The sequence below is a fragment of the Condylura cristata genome, unplaced genomic scaffold, assembly GCF_000260355.1.
Source record: "Condylura cristata isolate star-nosed mole 26May11 unplaced genomic scaffold, ConCri1.0 scaffold00032, whole genome shotgun sequence".
In the NCBI taxonomy this organism is placed as follows: domain Eukaryota; kingdom Metazoa; phylum Chordata; class Mammalia; order Eulipotyphla; family Talpidae; genus Condylura; species Condylura cristata.
The window spans coordinates 1,940,251-1,964,465 of NW_004567133.1; the positions used below are offsets into that span (position 1 = coordinate 1,940,251).

Below are 24,215 nucleotides of genomic sequence, written 5' to 3' on the forward strand. Positions count from 1 at the left end.
CATAGCGCTTCAGCTCCCGCGGCCCCGAGATGTCCATCTAAGCCTCACTCCAGCCCGGGGTGCAGAGGTGAAATGGGGGAACTGGCATCTAGGCGCCATGGCAGCGGCTGCTTGAAGTCTGAGCCTGTTGTCTCACTTGTGTGCTGGGAGTAATGAGGGTCGCTGCCTCGGAGGAGGATGTGGGACTAAAGCAGGCTATTATGTCATGCCTGTGCCGAGCGGGTGAGCTAGGTGAAAACACACAGGTCTGTCTTTCGTTGCTGCCTTCCTGTCCCCCTGCATCACTGCAGGACCGAGCACCCCAGCCTCTCGGCGAGCCATCTCTGGGTTAGTCTCACCTGTGCTCTCACTGTCACCACAGTGACCAGCACTGTCTCCACCTGCTGCTCCTCAGCCCCTCCCCCAACTACAAATTAAACGTTCCTGGAGTTGGCCAGCAGGGCGGCGCTGTTCTCACACCCACATCTTCTCTGCACTTTTTAGAACTTAGCCCCCCCAGTCTCTGCCTGTACCCACCTGTACCCCTGATCCCCCTGCCTTGTACATTCTAATTGCTCCCTCTGGCCCCATCAGACATGTGACCCATTAGACAATCCCACTGAGGGGCCCATTCCATACCTGGGTCCTAGAGAAAATCTTTGCTGTGCTATTTTTAAGCTTCTCCCTGATGCCCCCCATCTTTTATGACCTCTGGGGTTTCTAGTCATAGGGAATAGTTAAGAGTGGCTGAGCTTTGAGCAAGGACTTAGGAGTAAGGAGCAGGTGAGGAGAGCATGAGGATGGCTGTGTGCTGTGGGCAGCAGGCAGGCCAGAGAGCAGCTACTCTGCTAAGCTGGGAAGTCAATCAAGGGGCTGCTGGCTCCTTTCGTGGGAAGCAGACTGTCTGTGTCCTAATTGAGGCCCGCCGTTGGGCGCCTCAGATCCTGCAAATTCTGGCAAGGCAGCCAGCTCGCCCAGCCGTGAACCGGGTCGTAACTGCAGCTGTCCTGCTGTGCTGGACACAGCATCACACCTTCCCCCAAACAGCTTATATAAAGTGATGCCTCAGCCTTGGGCATAGCTGCCGGGGCCTCCCTTGTGGTTGTGAGCCCCCAACACCTGCCCAGGCCCCTCCCTGACACGCCACATGCTCACCAGCCTGCACGTGTGTGTCAATGCCTCAGATCCTGTTCCGGGCCAAAGATCTGGACTCCGAGCTCAGAAGTCACGTCGTGCGAGGCAACCATACGCAGTCCGCGTTGCTGGCAGGCCTGCGCAAGTTTGTGCTGTATGAGCTCCAGGTGCTGGCCTTCACCCGCATCGGGAATGGGGTCCCCAGCTCTCCCCTCCTCCTCGAGCGGACCAAAGATGACGGTATGTTTACTCTCCGAGCTTTTGCTGGCCTCCCAGGTCGCTTTGAACCATCCAAACCATTTGGGTGGTTGTCATTTTTAACTTAATTTTCAAACCACTTCCTTTTTTTTTTTTTTTCAGTTGAGAAAAACAAAACAAAATTGTCTTTCAGCCGCCGAGCATTTATATGGCCAATCTCAGCCTGGAGTGAATTTTTACAGCCTAATTATGAACCTGTGCAGAATTTCATCGTAACTCTGCAACAGCCACTGCAATAAAGGCCGGTGGGCAGGGGCCATAAAACGCGAGGCCGCTCCTCTCGGTGACGCCTGCACAAATCTCGTTAACACTCCACTCCCGGCCTGCATGCCCGACTCTCTTGGTGCTGCCCAGCTCTGGCCATTTGCATAATACGAGATAATTAGACGTTTCCATCCAGAGTGCAGTGTTTGCAGGCTCCCAGGGTGCCCAGGCCCCTGTTTCCAGGCCTGAATAACAAGTACACTTGATGGCTTTGTGTTTACAAAAGTCTAAATCATCAGGAAAGATGTTTCTCCACTTTGCAGCTATCAAACCCTCAAAGGTTAACTCCTTCACATTTTCATTAGTAGGAAGACTGTAATATGTCAGGGGCAGGGGGCGGTCAGGGCTGTTCTCCTCAGGGGCCAGCGCCATCTGACAGGCAAAACAACTGTGGATTTTCTTAAGCATTTTTACTGAGCAATTAGCCCCCAGATGTCCTCTAGCCAACTTGAAACCGTCCTCTCCATTTTATGCGGCTGGAGTGCCCAGTGAGCACGAAAGTCTGCAAGCCTTTGTCCTCCAGAAACAACACAGTCGCGGGGTGTCAGGGTTGCACAACTGAAAAGCAAAAGGGCCATTTTATAAACTGCCTCTCAAATCGTAACAATTTTTCCTCCAAACCACAGAATAATTTTTTCTTCTCTTCCAGTCCTAATAGAAATGTGTCTTTCCTTCCCTCCTTTCAAATTCATCCCAGTGACTGGCCCTGGCTGGCGTTGGGAGGGGTGGGGGAAGGGGTGTGCCACTCAGGGTGTTGGGTCCTGGCTGGTGGCTTCCTCCTGACATTTATTTTACCCCACTAGAATAGTCATAATACGTGTTTAAAAGTTTAAATATTGTTCTCCATGCAGTAGCTGGAGGCAGACTTCAACAGGCCTGGAATGACAAGAACACACATCACTTTATTTTTGTATTGATTGTTCATGCCCATGGCCTCCTATCTGGGAATTAATCAGTTAATAAGTTCCAACAAGAAGTCCTGACTGTGGCCGCCCATGTGCTCACCTCTCCACTTAAGTGAATGTTTTTGGAGGACTCTGACCCCACATTCAGTAGTGCCACAGTACATAACTGCTTTCTGAAGTATTGGTGTGCTGCACCCCGCAAAAGAATTATATGTATTTGTGCATGCCCAAACTTAATTTTCTAGAACTAGGAGAGGGAGAGTGTGCAGAAGAGGGGGGAAATCGCTGATGATAAGCAAATTGTTTCATCGCATTATAACCTCCATGTAGAACTGGGAGGGATTTTAGACTACTTTATGCCTCTAAAGCCCCAGGAAAAGCACCTGAGCTCAAGTTAGTGACGTCTTTCCTTTTCATCTGATGTACTTGATTCGCTCTAGGCCATCACTGAGTGACAGCTCTCCTGCAACTAACACACTACTGCCATCCTTGCTGATGAGTGCTAATGAGGAAATTTGGAAAGCAGGAGGGCAGGATTCAAAATGAGGGGTATTTCTTCAAAATTATTAGGGAGTCACACAAAGCCAAACAGATTCCAGAAGTCATTCTGCCAGGCTTAGAGTGTCCATCCTTGGTCAGCATCAGCCATGGCCATCGCCACGCCCCGCTAGCCCAAAGTCCCACTTCACCTGGTTGTGGTCCTAGATACCGCTGAATCAGTGTCTGGATCATGGTGTGCTTTCCCCTTCAGCCCCAGGCCCACCCGTGAGGCTGGTGTTCCCCGAAGTTCGGCTCACGTCAGTGAGGATTGTCTGGCAGCCCCCAGAGGAGCCCAACGGCATCATTCTGGGTAAGTTCTGGGTAAGAGAGCGGCAGCAGTAAAGGGATCGCAGAGAAATAACTGGTAGGTTGATTTCTCCTGTTTTTATTAGATATCCGAGAGGTAGAACAAAATCAAGATTCTGTCTATAGCAGCCTGGCCCTTTCTGAGAGGTTATAAACCCTCTGCTGTTTCATGAACCATGCACCAAAGTTTCCGTGCAGGCTGAAATTTACATTTCGTTAACCTAGAATTTCTTCCATTTGTGCGGGGTTCACAGCAATACCATATGTAATTGACCTTCCCTTCAGCTCTGAAATAACCAGGCTATGTTGATGTGTATTTGGAAAACAACAAGCCAGTTTTTCATGGAAGATATAGAACTGGGCTTTGCTTCCAAGTTCCTGGAAATATCTTTCTTCTGCTACAGGACTTGCACCTAATCTTTTTAAGAAGTTGCTGGAGTGAATTGCATATCTTTGGTTCCAGGGAAATTGTTTACTTTTAACTTTTCATTCAGAGGAATAATCCTGAAACATTGATGAAAAGCCTTAATTTTTTCTATTCCCCAAAGGCAGTACATTCTATTTTTTAAAATGTTCCATTCTTTTATTTAGCCACCCTCTCACCCTGACAGGTTAAGGGCTTTCTATGTGCAGGCATCACATGCAGAGTGGGAAGTGAGGCGTGAGCAGGGTAAATGCCAGAGGTGCAGGGGCAGTGAGAGGAGTCACCGGAGACAGAGTGGTGAGCAGAACAGGCAGACCAACCAAGTACACTGCTGAGGGGAGCAGCAGGTGAAACAGGAGAGGTCTGCCACACCAGGTGGGTCACCTGTGGGGCTGGGGATCGAACTGAGATGTGCCGGGCCTGCAGAGGAAGAGGCACAATACCCAGGGAGACTGCCAGACAATGAGCAGAGGAGTCACTAAGGGCACTGCAGGCAGCTCCTGCGGGAGAGAGGATCCAGGGGGGTGGACAGCTGCTTTCCCACTGGATCTCAGGGAGAGGGGCTTCCCAAGCTTGGAAAGAGGAAGGGGGTGTCCACTCAGCCTGAACAGAAAGCCTTTTGCCTGTGGAGGCATAGGCTAGGGTAGCAGTCTGGGCCTGGCCATGACTGGCTGCATATGGCCTCATGTCCATGGAGGAAGTGACCCCAAGGCCCACAATGCTTAAATTGGGCATTAAAAAAAGGGCAGCAAGCATGGAGTATTTTCCAGACCCAAGCAGCTCTCAAATATGGCATTTTCCTAATCTCAACCCCAGAGCCCCCCCAAATATATTACCTTGTGTCCTAGGGGGTCACACGCGGCAGTGGCGGGTAGCGTGAATGAGTACCCTGACATGCGGAGAGTCTTCTTCACTTCCAGGCTCACGCCCTAGGGAGAGCTCACACACGTGCAGAGGTGCACAGGGGTAGTCGCAGCAGGACTACTGTGAAGAGGCAGGAGGAAAGAACTGGAAACAGTCCAAATGTCCATCAATATTGCAACAGGAGGGGGAGTTACGGGCTGTTCATACAGCAGAAAATGCTGTAGAAACTAAAATACGAAGGAAATCTAAACGTCGACACGAATAACTCACAAACATCTGTTGAGTGCAAGGAGCCGGTTGCAGAGGAAAAGGCAGGATGAAAATGTTTTGTACACTTGACAAACTTTCTGTATGCCTCTTGGGGCTGGTGCACCTGAGTAACAGTATTAAAATGTGGACAGGACGGGCCCTCACTGGGAATGAGGCTACCTCTGAGGGAGGATCCAGTGAGCCCACAGAGTGGCTTCCGATTTTTCTCTCATACTTTATCTAAAAATAAAAATCAGAAATTTGGGAAAATCTCAAGATTGTTGAGTCAGGCTGACAAACTTATTAGTGTTTGATCAAGATTATTCTAAGTGTTTTTCTGCATGTTTGAAACCTTTTATAACAAAAAGAACAATTATAAAATAAAACTAACATGTTCACTGCAATTTTTTTAAAAACATTCAAAGAAGTATAAGGAGAAAATGAAAGTTACCCACAGTTCTACCACCAAAACACTTTTAGGTTAGGTGGTTAAGGACATTTTTTCTTATAATCATTTTCCTAACATTGTAATTATAAAATGGTTCATACTTTGAAAGGAATCTCATCCTAGTGCATTTGTATATGTGAGTAACAAAACATACCCATATGCCTGAGCCCAGCTGCTGACGTAGGCCACCCAGAACCACTGAAACCCCAATCACAGATCCCCTCATTCACTTTTTTTTTAAAGATTTATTTATGCATACAGAACTGGGGTACAGGCCAGAGGTGCAGGGGCGGCGAGAGGCTTCACCAGAGACAGAGTGGGGGGCAGAACAGGCTGACTGATGAAGCACACTGCTGAGGGGAGCAGCGGGCGGGTCAGGAGAGGTCTGCCTCGCCATGTGGGTCACCTCCGGGGCAGGCGGGAATCAAACTCATGCAGAAGTGGCTTTAGCTTGTTAGTGCTATGCTTTAACCTGCTGCGCCACCAGGGAGGGCCTTTTTTTTTTAAAGATTTATTTTTTTATGCATACAGAACTGGGGTACAGGTCAGAGGTGCAGGGGCATTTATAGGCTTCACCAGAGACAGAGAGGGTAGCAGAGCAGGCCAACTGATGAAGTACACTGCTGAGGGGAGCAGCGGGCGGGTCAGGAGAGTTCTGATGGCCACGTGGGTCAGCTCCAGGGTGGGGCGTCGAACTCGCAGTGCCGTGGCTGCGGCCAGCTTGCAGTGCCACCAGGGAGGGCCGTGTCTTTATTCACTTCTTTTCTGATCTCACTATACCTGCATTGAAGCCAAAACAATCTAAAGTAGTATTACGTGCCTTTGACTTCAGATACATCCGGGCTTTGCGTTTTTCTGAGAACTGCTTTCTTCTTTCAGCTTTGTGAATTCAGTGGACGCCACTAGTGTCACTTATCCCCCGTCCCCCCCGCCCCCCGCCGTCGCTTGTGCACATACAGTGGCTCCCATCTCCTGGCATCGGCCACAGGGAGTTTTTCCCCTTTGTTAGGTTCTGCCTCCGGGGTCTCCAGCACATGCCCAGCGTGTCATCGAGACCTCAGGTCCCAGCGTCACCCAGTGATCCCAGACTGCCCTTCGAAGTGCAAATACCGCCTCCTGTAGCTGTGCTGCTTTATTCGTCTGTTTCAACCCTGGATGGGTTTAGATTTTTAAAGGCTTTGCCAACTGTCAGGCTCAGAGTGGTTCCTCGTGGTGTTATGTTGGAATTCTCCAGCAGCCACCAACCTGGCCAGCCTTGTTTGCCGAAACCTCTTGTCCTCGGGCGGCTCTACGCTTCACCTTGACGTCTCTGAATTTCTATTCCCATTTCCTTGCAACCTCTATAACTTCTCCTCACCTCTTGCCAGTTCAGCTATGCACTTACAAGCTTTCCTTAATGGTCATATTTATCACTGCTAAATGTCTTAACAGGAGGGTTTTCCAGGACATCTAGGTTACCACGTTGTCAAAAGCACAATTCCTCCATATACTTCAGTATTGTTTGAACTTCACAGTAAGAACATATTCAAATACTGTAATGTTTAAACTCAAATAAACTGTAATTGAAAATAAAGAAGTTCAGATTATCTACCAAATTCTGCACTCATAAATAATAATGTGACTAACATCCTCAGAGGTAAATCTTCATTGCACTTCTCACAATTTCCTCAGGATCTAATCCCAGAAATAAAATAACTGTGACAAGGTGTTGGAACACTTTTAAGGATATTCACACACAGCTCAAATTTTCTCTCTAGAAATGCTGTGTTAATTTGCACTCAGAGCAACAGTGCATACACCACCCCTCCCTCACCAACACTGGGCTTTTTCTTTACTAAGCCAACGTTGACTTCCACTGTTGCTTGCAGTGTGGGAGTCTAGGGTGCCCCCTTCTGGTGCTGTTGCCACAGTGCCCCACTGCAGGCCACTGTGTGTGCTCACCCTGGCGCTCCTCAGTTCTGTAGTCACCTTTCCAGAGTTACTGTTTCAGTTGACATCATCCGATCCATTGCATGGTGTCACCTATATTCCACATATAAATGACACCATCCAGTATATCTTTTCACTTTGTGTCTCTTACTTCTTTTAATGATGTCTTGTAGTTTTCTTTTTAAAAAAATCTTTCACCTCCTTGGTGAGGGTAATGCTCAGCATGTAATTATCTTTTGGTGTGCTTGTAAATAGGATTGTTACCTTAATTTCTTCCTCTTCTAGTGCATTGATTGCATATAGGCAGACAACTGATTTTGGGGAATTAATTTTATAACTGGATGTTTTGCTGAACCGATTTGTTGTTTCAATTAGTTTTACAGTGGAGTCTTTAGGGTTCTCTATTTTTATTATGTCATCTGCAGAGTTCTTTTTTTTTTCCCCCTTGTTTGGATTCTTTTCATAGCCTTCTCTTGCCCAATTGCTCTAGCAATTCTTCCCTTTCTACCCTGGGCTTGGAGTGAGGTAGTGTGAGATCCCATGGGATCTGCTCACTGAGCATGGTCTTGATGGAATACAGGGCAGGATTGTGGAGTTCTGAGGGTATATATGAGGTTGCACCTCTCCAAGCTGCAGAAAGTAAGACACACAGAAAGGGCTGAACAGCCATAGAACTCCTGTCTCTAGGGACCTGACTCAAGCTATTATTTTCAAGAAGCTTTTTCTGACATCCCCAGAAACATGATTAATGCTCCCCTGAGTTCCTCAGGCAGGTATGGACTGCACAGTTCCATGCCATCAGTCACGGGCAAGTTGCCTTTTCTCTCCTCTTGCAGACAGGCAGAGTAGAATGTGAGTGAGACTTTGGATATGGCAGCCATGCTGTCTGGGTCAGCCCTCAGCCATAAGCACTGGCTGAGTGAGTTCACAGCAGTAGGCTAGGCTTTCTATACCGTAGCTTACCATCCCTCAAAGGGGAATAGTATTCACACCATCCCCCTAGGGTTTAAGGGATTGTGCATTTAGAGCTTAGAATGGTGCCTGACACATAGTAAGTATTCAATCAGTGTTAAGCTTTAGTATCTTGGCTACTTAATATTTTATCATTTCCACTGGACCATAGGAGTCTGGAGGCCTATTCAATTCCAGGGCTGGTTCACCATCTCTCTGTCCCACCACAGCTTAGCCCAATGCTAGAAACTACTTTATATTCACCAGTGGTATGTTGTGTTGACTGGTTCTTTATCACTCTGCTTCATGCTGACAAGAGAGGGAGAAACATCTAGAAAGGTGGTTTGGTGCCAAGCTATATAGGATGCTCCTAAGTATGTGGAGATGCTTGAGTTTTGATCGATGGTCCCTAGAGGTCACTGAAAGTCATCATAACCCAGGTAAAAAGAAGGTAGTGTTTAAACTGAGTACCCCATCCATGGCTGGCACTCCAGCCACGGCAAGGCAGATGCTGCCTAAGCTGACTTGGCGTCTACCTGTAATGCAAAGGATCGCTGCCGTGGAGCCTGGTGTTGTAATGGCATTTAGTTGTAATTGTAACAAATGTTGTCTGGGTAACCTGTCACCTGAATATTATTACAGCTAGCACACCAAATTGTAGATGCTGGAGGAAAGATGGGAAAACAGTTTCTAAAGATTCAGATTGGTGTTCACGGGGGAGAAGGGAAAACATCTTTTTGCAAGACTCACTTTACATCCAGAGACCTTGAATCAATGTTCCCACTCTGGCAGTGCGGCCTTCTGAGTATATAAACACCTCTGCAGCTCGTGCTTTTGTAATCTATATCAAAACATGCTCTTGCATTTCCAAAAGAGATTAACAGCATGAAACACTGGCAGGTGCCTAGAGGGGGAAAAGCTTGCTTATTTGCGTAAATATTTTACTATAGAGAGATTTTAGCATTTAGAGCCATCCTTTGGGGGGTGTGGAGTGAGCCACCTGAGTATGGTCACCCCTCCCTCGCACACCGGCTACTCCACACTCCCTTAAATGCTGCTAAACTAAAGTGATGCATGTGTTCTTCAAATCCACATGGGCCTGCCCCCGTCAGACATGCCAGAATCTTCCCCACCTCCGCCTGGTTAGATGTCTTCCAGCTACCGGGGTCTAACATTTACCTTTAGCTTATTACAAAAGGGTAGACAAGAACTCTGCTGAGAATTAGGAGCTCGATTGAATATAATCCGTGTTTGCAAATGCATGGGTTTGATCCACTGTTGCATTTGTCTGGCCACAGCCCTCAGACGGATAAGCTATAAAACCAACAAGCCACACAGCACCTGGGCTGGGCTGACCAGGGCCTCCCAGGGCTGTCCGGCTGCTTGTCAGCTCTCTGACCAATTACTGGACGCCAGCAGGGGTGTCACCACCCACACCCATGACAGTGGTCACTGAGGAAGTCAGGAACACCCCACCCCAGTGGTGGCCCACCACTGGGACCCTGAGCCCCAGGACCCTCTGGCAAGCAGCTCTCATCCTGACACCTTTTATCTGCCAGGGGAGCCATAAAGATGTGCAGCCTCCTAACACACCTGTACAAACTCTCCAAAAGGTCCAGGCACCCGTCTGACTGAGGCGGTGTGACTGCACCCCCTAAGAGGCTTTCAGTTGTTGGCCCCATGACCTGAAAATCTCCCTTTTGCATCTCTGACATGGACAGATCTGGAATCTGCAGCATATGCCCATTGTCAGGGTGCTGTTCTGAGGCGCAAGGTTTCCTCCATTTTCTGGGCCATTCAGAAACCCACATAGGCCTCCCTTACTCCATGTCTTTAATCTTCGCTCTGGATCAATGTTGCTCGAACTTGGCCTTACTCCCCCAGTGTGCGTATTAGCATAATTCACCCATAACCTTAAACACAGGCCGCTCTCAGGCTGCAGTTTACTCCTGCTATTGATTCAGCTTATCCATCCTTCCCTAACAGCCATGTCGGCTGCTGACCTTGCATCACTGAAATTCAGCACAATAATGTTTCTGATCTTGCTGTAACTATAATTTAACTAGTTTCATAACTAGCCTTTTCCTCCCAAATGTTCTTATCTTTGAATACTACCTATTGTTAGTTTCCCTCCCTTCCACCCCCACCCCCCCGTTTTTGATCCCATTCCCCACTCCACCCCTGCAAAATGTCTCTGGTATATGGTTGTTGATTATTTTTGTTATTTTCTCACCCTTCCCCCCCCACCCCCCCCCCAAAAAAAAATAGAACTGGCAGTACTCAGCAGCCTCTTTTTTCTGTTTGTTTACAGAAAAAGTCTCTTCTGGTGTTCACAGGGCCCATCAAGGTAAAATGCAGGTGTTGATCTTTATGTTGAACTCCCACAGAATGGGGACTAGAGGATATTAGCCTTAGTTTTTTAGGGCAAATAACAGAAGGTACAAATTTAACTCAGAAGCTGAGGAATTTTCTCTCTGTGGTGCAGAGTGGGAACTGGATCAGAGAGAGAAATAATAACCTAAATTTCCTGCAATTAGGCACAAGTGACGTTGTACTTTGCAATTTACATACATTATCTCATGGCGTCATTGCGGCAGCTATAAAAGTGGGTATATCAATATTATCTCTGTGTTACCCAGTTGAAGCTGAAGGACAGTGGCCTCAAAGGCATTCCAGCTACAAACACCCCCGCTTCTTCCTTGGCCCTGGCAGCACACTAGGGGCAGGGGCCCAAGATGGAATACTATGCAGTGGTTAAAAATGATGTTCCTGATAGGAGGGGACAACGTCCCTTATGGTGGGACTGTGGCCTCTGCACTGTCTCCAGTGGAGTCTCGGTGTCCAGGGGGCCATAACTTTCAAAGCAGTCTGTCCCATTCCCTTTTCCTCTCCATTTCTTGGGGTTGGCTCCCTTAAGCTGTTTCATCAGGGCTGTCTGGGAGCCCACTGGAAGCTTCAAGACTCAAGCAGACATACCCATAGAATGGCAAGTACCTCGTGTGGGCTGGGCCGCCAGCCCCTCTTCATGCGTGGAAGCCCCGCAGTCAGCTGCCCTGTGTTGCTGTCACTCCCAGTCCCGTGCTCAGTCCTTTCCTCCTGCTCTGGCTGGGCTCTGCTGCTGGGAAGCCAGGCTGCTCCCCCACATCGTCTATCCCTCCAGATGGGGCCGTCCAGCAGGCCTGCTCCACTGCTGTGCTTCCGTCCACTACCACCAGATGTGCCTCTTGCTTTCTAAATGCTTCAAGATTCCGCCTCTACCTTCACGATCATCTTGAAAAATTCATATCAAGTGGCCAAACTGTTTTCCATTCCACCCCCCTTTTCTTCAGATCATCAGAATCCTACCCTTTTGAAGCACAAATGAACTGTGGGACATAGCAGGGTTTCCTGGGAAGAATTGGGGCTCTGATGCCAAAGAACCTCTCCCTGTCCTCAGCGTAAGGGGGGCCCCCTGATCCTGGCCCTGGAATGTCATGGGTGCTAACATGGCAGGTGTAAGGTGCCTTAGATGCAGAGGCCCTACAGAAGCGGGGCTGTTCCCATTAGTAGTCGAGGTGAGAAACTGGGGGTCTTGTGAGGCTGGGACTTGCCCAAGGGGAGCCAAGACAGGCTGGAGGAATCCATTCTCTTGACCTCTTCCTCCACGGTCAGAGGGACTTGAGGGAGGAAAAAGATCAAGTGCAGGGTCAGGGGTGTGAGGACGCAGCCAAGGTCACGCTGAGCTGTGCGCTGGTGGAGGGCAGGTGCGTGGGGGCGAGGGAGGGCTATTGGTGAGCAGACACCACACTGGGTGGGCAAGGAGAGATGACTGCTTCCCATTTAATTCCCAAACTCTGCAATTCACAGAGACGTGCCTTTGAACAAAAATCTTAGTTCATCACGGGATTTTTAACTTTAAAAGCAACAGAATAATCTGAGTAGAAGCAAAATGTGACAAAGACTAACAATCTGGAAGCACATCTGTGACCACTGTGCTATTCGTTAAAGCAGCTGATGTCTAGCTAATGCAGACTCGCCGGGGGAGGGGCGGTTTGACAGTGTAGGGTCTGAATCACACATGATTCCCCACGGGGTGAAGGAAGCTCTGCTGTGAGGTCTCTGGGAAGGAAGTGCAAGGAGAGTCTGGGAGTCCGGTCAGCCTGTGTTTGCCGCTCGCCGTGGTCAGGCCTCTGGGGTGAACGTGTGCGAGGAGCTGTCGTCAGGGGCCTCTGCTGCTTCTGCTGTCGTAGGTAGAGGCGAGTGTGAAGAAGAAACCTGTTCTGCCACTGCAAAATTATAAGATTAGCCCACCCGGGAACCCAGTGTGCGCATCGTCAGGGCCCAAGCCCCAGACACATGCCTTGATGCACGCTTGCTTTCTGCTCTGTTAGGGATCTGCTTTGCACAAGGATCTCAGGAAGCTTGGGGGTGGGTTCATGTTACACCAGACATCAGCTCCCCTTAGTCAACTAGGCTAAGGGGAGGAGGTGGAAGGGAAAGTCGAGGAGGAGAGCTGGCGGGGTCTCGGGACCTTGGTCAACCAGTCAATGAGTGGGGAGCAGGACACTCTTAACAGAGGCGCAGGGCCCGCTGGGTCTCATCCAGGAAACCCAGGGACAGCTGGTCACCATGGAAGTGAGAAGCCTTGTGAGGAGGCAGAATCGCAGCTGCAGTGGCCACTCAGGTCTCCCAAGTTCAGGGTTTTGCATACACCAGATCTGCAACCGGCAGTCACCAGGGACAGGGCATGAGTGTGGTGATGAGCGTGGCCAGCAGCGACCAGAAGCCAAGGCCAGGACACTCTCCTCTGGCTCGGGTTGGGTAGATGGCGGTGCAGGAGCCGGGACAGTGCCAGCGGAGCCTGACCGCCTGCGGCGGGCCAAGGAGAGGGGCAGAGAAGAGGTCAGGAGGGTGCGTCCTCTGTCTGCAACCCTCCCGACCCAGGTACCCCAAGAAGGCAGAGCTGTAGAGTTCGTTGTTTTTCTAATTTCCCCCCATGAGTCTCCCTTGTTTGACGTGAGCAGTTTGGCTGTCACTGCCATTTTCAGAGGCTGTAGCCCCCCATCAGTTCTGCTTTTAATCAGAGCAGGAGCTCAGCAGCTGGCCTGGCGTGTCTGAGAAGCAGGAGGAGGCTGAGCACTGTGCCCTGGCAGGGCTGCCCGTGGGCCCTGCCTCTTCAGACGGGTGGAGAGGGCTTGCGTGGCCTGGTTGGAGAGGCTTGGTCATTAATGGCTTCTTATCAACCCTAGAACTGGAGATACTTGAGCAACGTGAGAGACATTCAGAGCCCTTGGGCCCCTCCCTGGACTGATTAGCAAGCACCTCCTGCTTGCCTGACAGGAGGAGGATTATTTACAGTGGCGCCCCAGGCTCAGCCACATGCCGGAGTTGCTGGGGGGGTGGAGGGCAGAAGAGAGGCAGGAACGAGGAGTCCAGCACACTCCAGGGGACTGGGGATTGTGAGCAGCTGGGCAGCAGGAAGATGAAAGACAGGAAGAACCAGGAACAGACGTGTGAGCCCACGGCTCTCGACCTGCCACCAGCCCTGCAGACCCCACTCCTGGAGAACCGCGATAAAAGCCAGACGGAAGACGCAGCTCCCGGCCCAGGAGAAGGCCTGCCTTCGGAGGAGGGCAGGGGCAGCGGGCGTGAACAGCGAGCAGTCTCGAGCTCCCATCAGAAACGCTCGACTTGCCGGCTTCCTGCACAGCCCCCTGCCGGCTACCAATGGCCATGGGAAGACGAAACTGTTTTCACATCTTGTTCCTGTGAAGGATGAAGAGGGAAACAGGTGTCATGAGGGTTGGCTGGTGCCCAGAGCCCCTCGCTCACCACCGGGCTCTGATTTCCCTGGTCACACGCCGAGCTCTTGCCTCTCAGATGCCAACTGAGAAGGAAGGAATCACAGAGAAACAAATGTCTGTCTGGGCTTCCAGTCCAGAAGTGATGACGAGCGGGAGAGGAGCCTTTCTAGCGTGAGTGGCAGAGCTAACCCTCCCCTCCTCTCCCCCTTAGGGTACCAGATTGCCTACCGCCTGGCCAGCAGCAGCCCCAACACGTTCACCACCGTGGAGGTCGGTGCCACGGTGAGGCAGTTCACGGCCACCGAGCTGGCCCCAGAATCAGCCTACATCTTCAGGCTGTCGGCCAAGACCAGGCAGGGCTGGGGGGAGCCGCTGGAGGCCACGGTCATCACCACTGAGAAGAGAGGTAAGACCCTTGCCCAGAACCTCACTGCCACGGTGGGGTGGGAGGCCATGAGGGCTCCGTGGGAGCCATGAGTGTGACAGGCAGGCCGCTCCCTGCAGACTGCGTGGCGGGCGCGGCATGAGCCACAGCCCCACTCTCCAAGGTAGGCGTGACTGTCCCAGCTTTAAAGGGGAAGGTGTATTTCAGAGAGGTGTGCAGCTGGCCCCAAGAGTGCACAGCCGTCCCGTTTTAGGCCCAGTGTTCAAACCCTGACCCGAGTGAGCAGGTGAGCAGGAAGGGTGTTTTCTCAGAGGCAGTCCTCGGGAAGCCTGTGACCCCCGCTGTCTTCAGAGCCCCAGGGGTGGTGCTTGACATGGGGTATCAGCCCCGGGAGCCCCTGGCTCCGTGCAAGAGGAAATTGAGGCCCAGTAGGTCACTTCCCAGGATGCACAGGGTGGGGCTGCGGTTTAGGGCACATGCACAGCTCTTCCCTCAAGAATCCGCCACAGGTCTCTCTCCAGGAGCCCCTGGGCAGGTCCCGGACCTCGCTCTGGAGTCTGCCGCAGCAGAGTAGCTTCCTCCAGGGCCAAAGCCACAGCACTTTTGCCAGAAAGGGCAGTTTTGACTGATTCCAGGTGCTGACATCATGGCTAGGCCCGAGATCTTCGGGGATGTGATACCAGGAGGGAGGTGGCGGGCACCATGCGGGAAGCGCTCGGAGCCTGTGGTCCACCTTGTGTCCTTTCTGAGAGCCACCTCGGGGCGGCTTCTGAGCTGAGCAGCCCTGGCAAAGCTCCTCCCCGCGTGCTGCTGCTCCCTGTGTGGAGCACAAGAGCAGGGCCCCTGGGCGCTCGCTGGCAGGTGACCGGCTCCCGAGGCCAGCGCTCACTAAGTGTGTGCTGCGTGGGGTCGCGTCATTGCTTCGCAGGAGCCACGGGAGACCAGTTAAGGGAGCAGTGAGTTGAACCCAGCACGTCCAGCAGACAGTTTGTAGGACTGATCTGAAATCTGGAAAGGGAGGAGAGAGAACGAAGACATCCTGAGCCCTCCCGCCCTCCCATCAGAGGCGCTGACCCCACACCTTCTCTGCCTCTCACCAGCAGAGCTGGGGTGTGTAGCCAAGGAAGCTCAGGACTCAGGGCGTGAAACAACTGCTCTCGCCGCATGACTCAGGCCAGGCCAGGAGAATGTTTGTCTATTCTGCTCTGATTTCCGGATGGAAACCATCTCCTTGCCTGCCCTGCTTTCCAGGGTCCGACTCAGCCTTCCCCCTCTTCCCCCTCCCCACCCCCATCTCAGAACCACACAGCCACTCATGGCCCTGCCCACTTCCTGTCCCAGCTTGTCCCTCCCCACTCCCCCCACTGCTCTTCTAAGGCCATGGCTCCCGCCAGAGTGTCGCTGCAGGAGCAGGGTGCTGATTAAGTTAGATCGAAGCACTCCTCACAGGCCCGTCACTGCAGGCCCGGCAATCAATTGCTGCTTTATTACATGCCACACATTTTAATCAGAATCAATAATCTGCATGATAAACAATTAAACAATTATCCCTCCCCCATGGAGTGCCTTTATTGAAATCGATGGATGAGGAGACACAGAGATGGCAGACAGTTCACTCTCAGTCTCTGGGTCCTGGCCCATGCCCCCCACTCCCAGTTCCACGACTGCCAGCCGTGGAGGCAGGGTCACGGAGCTCGGGGTCACTGAGCTCAGGGTCACTGAGCTCGGGGTCACTGAAGTTTCAGGTGCAGCTGCCGACCAGGAGAGGGAATCAGTGTTAAGGAGGCCCTGCGTCCAAATTCAGAAAGCACCCTGCTCACGCCGAGGCTTGGGAGACACAGGTGCCTTTCAGAAATGCCCAAAGTCCAGTTGGGAGCCTGTGTCAGTTGCCTCTGTCCATCTGTCTGTCTCTGCCCAGGAACAAGCGAGGTCTGCAGTCAGGTCTGCGCGGGCTCGTCCGCGTCAGCCCTAAGAGTGCCTCACCCCTGAGCACGCGCTCTCAGCTGCCCCTGGGTGTCCTTGTTTGGTTGCAGAGCGGCCTGCGCCCCCCAGAGAGCTCCTGGTGCCCCAGGCAGAAGTGACGGCCCGTGGCCTCCGGCTCCAGTGGGTCCCGGGCAGCGACGGAGCCTCTCCCATCCGCTACTTCACAGTGCAGCTGAGAGAGCTGCCCGGAGGAGACTGGCAGACCTACTCCTCGTCCGTCAGCCACGAGGCCACCGCCTGCGCCGTGGAAAGGTACTGAGGGCAGGGGGGCCCTTCCCGGGGACTGGGTCCCGCCCTCCTGGGGACTGTGGCTCCCAGCCACGGAGCACGGGTCCTGCTCCTTCTTCCATGGACACCAGGGAGCCCAGAATTCCGGGTCCTGCACCAGGGGCTCACCCGAGCCTTTTCCAGATGGGTGCCACACAGCCCGAGCCCCAGGCCTTGACGAGCCAGCATGTTCGATGTGGTTAGTCTGCATGTGTGGGCTCAGGTACCCTCCAGAAGCTGGTAAGGGAGGACACAGGGGCCAGGGTGCTGCTGGTGTCCTGGGAGACACGCTCCTTCTCCCGTGCTCTCTCCAAAGCAGGGCAAATAGGATCCCCCAGTCAGTGATGCCTGACAGGGATGTAGGGGGTCCCACCGAACAGGGTGTGAACTCCCCATTTATCCAGTTATTTAGTAGGCTCCCAGGCACAGTAGACACTGCTGTCTCCTCATGGTCTTTCTTCACCCCCTTATGCAATTGAGGGGACCAAGATTGAGAGAGGTCAAGTAAACTGCAAGCAGAGTGAAGCTGAGGTCCAGACAGGCAGGTGGACGAAGTGACCTCAGGTCGCCAACTTGCCGCCCAGTCAGGACAGCAGTGTCCCTGTTTTCCCTGGCAGAAGCCCCCACCCCCTCCCCCACCCCCGCCCCAGTCTGTTAGCTTGCTGGGGAAGGCCGCCCTGCTATTTTCACCATTCCGTCATCTGGCCCTGACTTTAGTTACTGCCTATCAAGCTAGCATCCTGGGTGGGAGACAGGCCTGTGTCTGTGGGTTCTGGAATCCTCATGGACACCTCACAGTGCTGGAGGAAGTGAAGACAGTGGCTTCCCAGTCCAGCCCAGGCTCCTCGCCTGTGAGTCGCAAATGCCTGTTATTCACACCTAACACCAGGCAGCTGTACACTGCCCTCTGTGGCAGGGTGAGGGGAGCTCATCACCCCATTCTGTGATGAAAAGCAAAGCTCAGAAAGGGCACCGACCTGCCAGCCGTCCTCGTCCAGCTGGACAGGAGGGCATGTGCACCCTCCTGGGCGTGTCCCGCCCTCCCCAAGGAGGCCCAGCCCAGCCCTGCAACACTGCCAAATCTGGGCTGAGGTGAAGGCAACCCGGGGCTGGGGGTGGCCCCTCCCCAGAGTGCCCAAGGCCTAGTTCAACTTTGGGTCAGGCCGAGGCTGAAGTGTGTGTCCCAGAAGTGACCACAGCTGGATTTGGAGAGAGGAGGTGCCGCCCGCCCTGGTCTGAGGACCAAGCCTGTGCGGCAGGATGCGGCGGTGGTCGGCTCTGGTACCACAGGATGATTTTGGTGTCGTCCAACATATTTTGAAGTCGAAACCACCTCACACTGAGGTCTGGATCCTGTCACTTGCCGTTTAGTGGCCCCGGGGGTCCCCTCGGCACTCCCCTTGCAGTTGGTGTGTGCTTTGGAGATGATATAAGGCACCCTGCCCCCACCCCAGGAGGTGAGGCCAGGTGGTGCGCGTGTGTTCTTAGACACCCGAGCCCCTCCAGCGCCCACCTTCAGGCTACGCAGGCCAGCCCGCGTCTCTGCCGCAGCTCCCAGACGTAGCACCCCTTTGGAGCGAGGCCAGGAAGGAAGGCAGCTCTCGACACACAGTTACAGCTGTCCTGCCAGGGCCCCCAATGAGGGACTGCGGCACAGTGACCCCTCCACCCCCTGAGCCAGGAAGCATTTAGCTCTGTCTGAAACAGGGTGGAAGGTCCCCAAGCACAAGCATTGCCCGCAGCTGGGCCGGAGGCATGCTGGCTCCCACTCGAGAGGAGACATGAGTTCAGATGTGGCTGCTGTACACAGTTGTTCAGGTGGGAGTGCAGGTGAGCTCGAGTAGAAAGCCAGTGACAGTGAGTGCCGCGGTGGAAACTCCTCAGTGTGGAAGCCCCCCGCTGGGATGCTCGCCTCTGAGGTGACCCCACCGTGACCTGGTCAAGTGGCCTCCAGGTCTTTAAAGCTCTCTGCCGGGCCTCCATCACTGTCAGTCATCACTGCCGTCAGCGCAACATGATGCAATGTGCTGTCATTTTCAAAACACTTCCCATGTGCTGTTCCCTGCGAGGTCCATAACAGCCCCATGGCACACAGCCACTTATGACTGGACTTTCCATCAATCCCATGTTGCCGATGAGGAAGCGGAAGTAATGAGCCCGCATAGGTAATGATTATTTCTCCAAATGGAAGAAAAACCGAATCCCTTCGTTTCTGTGCATTAACTTTCTCTGGGCCCGTAGCTCAAAGCTTCACAGAACAAACCATCACACAGCTCATTAATAAGGGTCTTTGAGATAATGGGGGAAAGGCGTGCCGTGTAGACAGCAGGCTGCTGGCAGTCTGTACCCATTAATCGCCACGTGGTCTGGAGGCAGCCCCCCGTGTGGGCTTGCTAAGCCTCCATGTTCTCAGCTGTGAGAGATGGGGCTGAAGGAGTGGTCTTGTGATTCCATTTAGCGCTGGGAGCTTGAGAGCCAAGCTGCCTCAGTTACTGACAGCAGGGACCTGGCAGCCGACTAATAATGCATCCAAAGTAGTCAAACGCTGGCCCAGGTTCCCGCCAGCATGCACTTACCCTTGATCGACAGCCACAGGACCCAAGAGGACGGCTCTCAGCCCCTGAGGGCAGCTCTCCTGTTTGTCCACGCCTCCCCAGAGCCCTGGATTCTCCTGGCATGACTCCGGGTCAGGGGAGCCGGACGACGATGCCCAGCTACCTTGATAGCCAGCCTCAATAGCACTGGGCACTTAACTTAATTAGAATGTCCTCCCAGATATGAACAATGTCACCCCTTTGTGTAACCTTCTGAAAGAAGGAGGAAAAATAAAATCTACTGCCTTTGCCATCATGGAGCCCCTGAAATTAGACAGATCAGCTGTGTGCTTGGGACTTCACGTTGGAAAGGAGAGGTCCATGTTTCAGGACAGACAGTTTAATTTGGTGTAGGAGAGACTGTTGTCAATTTCCTAATGGGCCAGAACTAGGACAAATGCTTCCTCTGCCTATCAATGGAAAATGTCATGGGCAGAATCTGGAAAGACGACATTCCGTGCACTGCAGCACGGTGTGGCCTACAGAATGCTTAATAATCCCAATGACTGCATTTTCCCGTTGTCTGATTGGTGGATTTTTTTTTTCTGTTGTATATTTTGTTCTTGCAAGTTCCTTGAAAGTAACTTGTTCAAAAGGTCCATGAAAAATGAGCCATCGAAATCTAGTGACCACGCCTACATCAAGTGAAGCTGGGTGGACAGTACCAGGGCGGGCGGGGTGGAGGGACAGATTCCCACATCACCAGTTCCTGGTGGCCGGCTGAAGCTGTCGGTCAGGTAGCACCCCTAAGAAATGCAACATGGTTGAAGCAGAGGGCTGCCACATGGAAAGTCTCGATGTCACTGCAGAGTAGAACAGTGGGGTGTGAGTTCAGGGGATGCTGCGTATCAGAAAGGGGGGCTCTACTGCTCTCTGGACTGCCCCCCAGAAAGGGGGACTGTACTGCTCTCTTGACTGCCCCCGGGACCGGTGCTCTGGTCTCACACCAAAATCATGCCCTCTAACGGGGGGTTCCCGAGCCGCACAACCACAGGGATTCAGCTCCAGTCAACGTACCGACCTACCTCCACGCCATCTCTTCTTTTAGTTCATCTGTGTAGTCTTAAAATAATGCCATCGAGATCATCAGTAACTCAGGCCATGCCGTTTATGATGCTAATCTCGAGTTCTTACTGACTATTGTCAGCCCCTGAAATACAAAAGCGGCAGCATGTGGTTTCTGAAATGTGCACGGTTCATGCATTTTGGTCGTCTAACCAAAGTGTAAGAGTGAGTATGTGAAGTATGCGACTGGGTAAAGTGGGTGGCCAGGAGAAAAGGGAGCCCACCGAGGCTGGGCAGGCCCTAACTTGTCTCTGAACACCTGTCTACTGACTCTTGATAGCTAGGATTTGGATGCAGCTTGGATAGTGAGAATTCTGCACATACAAACCCATTCTTTTCCTGAGTTTTTGGGTCGTTAGAGTTTCAATAATGGGTATTATCTCAAATATTTACCCAAATCTTGCCAGTTTCTGATTTCGGATGGCAGAAAGTTGGCAAGGACCAAGGGAAGCTGCGCAGAGCAAGGATGGGCTCCCAGGACAGAGCCAGATCACAGCCTTTGGGGAAGGAGAGGAAAGGAGTATTTATTAATTGCCTACTGTGTGCCAGGACCTGTCAGGCGCCCTAAGGCTGGGTTGTGCAAATTACCTTCTCAACATCCCTGGGAGGTACCTTTTATAGATGAATAAAGTGAAACTCAGAGAAGTGTTTTAACCAACTGAGCCCAGGTGAGAAGTGGTAGGGCCAGACCGTGAGTCTGGTGTGGCTAATTCCAGAGCAGAGGTTTGAGTGGGCCTGGAGAGCCCACAGAGTGCACGGGGGACCAGAGCCGTTGAAGGAGAACATCAGGATGGTTTGTTCCCATCGTGTCCCAGCAGTCACTGAAGCCCCAGGCTGCCAGGAGAGGAGCATCACGGGCAGGGAGTAGACTGGGGGCCAAGGTCAGGGCTAGGAAATACCAGTAGTAAAGGAGCAGCTCCCCCGAGTCATGAGGGGCCTGGGTGAGCGAGCGCAAGGTGCACTGGGCCAGGAGACCGGGAGAGCCGCACCAGGGAAGGCAGCACCACTGCACAGGCCTCTCACTGCGTGGCCCTGACCTACTGGCCAGCCTTCCTGCCTGGAGGGCAGACTCCTCCTGCTCACTGGCCTTAGTTGTACCTGTGATCCCAACCGTTCACCAGCCTTGCAAGTGAGCAAGTGAGTGAGGTGAGCCTGGCCCAACGCAGATATGATTCGAGGAACTCTGCACACGACACCCCATCTGGGCCCCTCATTCATTCTGACAGCCTGACCGCACACCTACTCTGTGGCAGTTCCTCAGACCCCACAGGACTAGAGAGAAAGAGTGGTCATCAATGAACTTCAACTGAACTTGGCATCTGGGCTCAAATCCCAAAATACTAGAGAGCAGTGAGTTACTAAATAGGTGATAAATAACATATGCCCGAACTGTTCCAAACAATAATGTCCTGAATAAATACAAATGTTAACTGTAATAACGAGGGTCCTTTCTGGAGAACCTACTGTGTGTCAGACACTGTGCTGATATTTACCCATCCTCTTACTCAGCCTTCTCAAAAAATTGAGATAGACACCGGCCTGATTCGTTCGTTCACTCAGCAGGTCCCCCCTGAGCACGCTCGGGGCCCTCGGTGTCACGGTAAATGAGGCCAGTTTAGTCCCCATCCTCAGAGGCTTGCATCTTAAAAAGACGACAGTCGTGAAAGAGGCAGTTCACTACAAATTGTGCTGAAGGAGCTGAGAAGTGGGCAGGTCACGGAAGACAGTGGCCAGGGACAGGCTTGCACCCTAGCCATGCAGCTGCTACCTGGAAGAGCCTTCCTGGCAGCCACTGGCGGGCGCCTCTCAGGGTGCGGGGCGCTCCCATTTGCCCCCAAGGGCTCTCTTGACCTGCAGCCCAGCAGCCACCTCACAGTGTGTGCTGCATCAATTCAGAGAGGGAAGCCAAGGCGAGTGCCCAGGTTTTAGCTGAAAGCTAGAAACAGAGCCCCTGGGTTTCGGTGCTCACAGCCCTCACAGGTGCGGTGCTACCTTCTAATAAGAGAAGCAGAGGGAGCTACCCCCAGCAGTCGTGCTGCGTGGGGCAGGGAGTCGCAGCCGAAATCAGCTAAAAATAACTTCTAGACTCCAGGAACAAATAGGAAGTTGTTGGGTTTTTTGTTTTTGTTTTAGTTGTGTTTTGTTTTTTACTTAATAAAAGGTAGCTCCCCAAAACCTGCATAAAATACTATTCTTAATGGAATTTTAAGAAGCTTCTCCTGTAAAGACAAGGTTGTCCCCTGTCACAGAGAGACTAGGTTCTGGAGGCCTCGAAAGAGAAGCGGCCCTGGAGGCCTTAGCCGGCCCCTGCCGTCCGCCCTTCAGCGGGAGACAATATGAAAACAGGATAGAAGGAATTTTTATGATCGTTGTTCCCAGAAATGGTTACAGAATTTTGAAAAGCAGAATGCTTTCTCCAAACAAAGCCTCACCCGGAGCCAGATCAGAAACCAGAGGGAAATAGATAAAAGGGAAGGGGACCCTGGTCGCCTGGAGGGCTCGGCAGTGCTCAGTTTGAAAACCACTAGTTTATCGGTTTGACTGGGAATGAGGAGAGAAGGTCGGTTTGGCGGTGAAGAGGGCCTTACCAGGCTGGTGGTTGAGGAGACATAGAGATCGTTTGGGCTTGAGGGACAGGGGAAGTGGAATCCAGAGTCCCGCAGCCTTGTGGTCTGGGAAACGAGGAATGCAGACCCATAGGCAGCCAGCCCGCTGCTGGGCTGGGTGGGCGGAGGAGGGGTGGAGAGTGATTCCCAGGCCCGCTTCCGTCGAAGTAACATGCAGGACGGCCAACAGGGTCTGGCTGGACGGGTACGAAGAGGGGGTGAGTGAGCATTTGGAAGTGCAGTTCGTGGGGCTTGGTGAAGATTGGGCGCTGTCTGTGCAGAGGGGGCTGAAGTCTTCACTGCCGTGTGGCGCAGCCCTGGGCGTGTGAGGCCCAGCAGATGCAGCATAGCACTGTGGGTGGCTGGAAGGAAGAGCAGGTGGGTACAGGGACGGACGTCGGAGGAGGGAAGAAGGAGGCTGCGGAGGCAGCACTCAGCAGGGCCTCTGGGGAGGACTGATGTCCCTAGCTCTCCACAGGGATGGCAGAGTGCTGTGTGCATGTTCCTCAAGACCCTGACTCCAATCTAAGCCAAGCCCTGCACCAGTCCTCTGGCAGTGGGAAAGGACTTCATCTAGCTCGCCTGTGTTTTCTCCGGCATAAGACTGAACGCCCCTCAGAGCTCAGTGGGGTCATATTTGTCAGTGCTGAGCACTGTTTTTTGCCTCCATAAAGGCAGAGGTGAGGTAGGCAGGTGAAGGCTGACCAGTACAGCCCTCCACTGAGCATGGAAGAGTGAGGGCGAGGGTGAAGTGGGCAGCACTCACTTTACATTCTAGACAAGAGCCAGGGTTGACGTAATGAGTCACCCTGAGAAATGCCCTGAGTTTCTCAGAGCAGTGATTTGCTGGGGACCAGAAAGTTCTGTCCTCCTCTCCCATCTGGGAAGTTGCTCTCTCTAGGCAGGCCCTTTAGATGGTGCTTGTTGTTTGTGGCCACTCCCTGGACAATATTGGAGGCCCCTAAACCCAGCTCACTGCTGCCAGGAGTGATTCACTCTGCCTAGACAAGCCTCCTTTCTGCTCAGGGTCACAGGAAGCCCAGAGTGCCTGGGGCAGGGAAGACATCTACCTCCCCTCTGGGGCTTCACCAGACCCCCCAGGGAGGCCAGGGGGAAATCCGGGCAGCCACGGGCTCTTCGTGTTTCAGGCTGAGGCCCTTCACCTCCTACAAGCTGCGCCTAAAAGCCACCAATGACATCGGGGACAGCGACTTCAGCGCGGAGACAGAGGCGGTAACCACGCTGCAGGATGGTGAGCAGGCTGGGCCAGCCTGGGGCGGG

The 24,215-nt window shown here is 52.7% G+C and overlaps 1 protein-coding gene across 3 annotated transcripts in view; it reads left to right on the forward strand.

Annotated features, from left to right (window-relative positions):
* Positions 1-24,215, forward strand: part of SDK1 (sidekick cell adhesion molecule 1) — a 450,881-nt gene that overhangs the window by 355,064 nt on the left and 71,602 nt on the right. For 2 of the 3 annotated variants that reach the window (XM_012731947.1, XM_012731946.1), the window contains exons 26-31: positions 1,164-1,353; positions 3,292-3,390; positions 10,563-10,598; positions 14,246-14,440; positions 16,453-16,654; positions 24,083-24,186. In XM_012731947.1, the coding sequence (XP_012587401.1) occupies positions 1,164-1,353; positions 3,292-3,390; positions 10,563-10,598; positions 14,246-14,440; positions 16,453-16,654; positions 24,083-24,186 (826 nt within the window). The remainder of the gene's footprint in view (positions 1-1,163; positions 1,354-3,291; positions 3,391-10,562; positions 10,599-14,245; positions 14,441-16,452; positions 16,655-24,082; positions 24,187-24,215) is intronic. The other variant, XM_012731948.1, reaches the window with a different exon arrangement.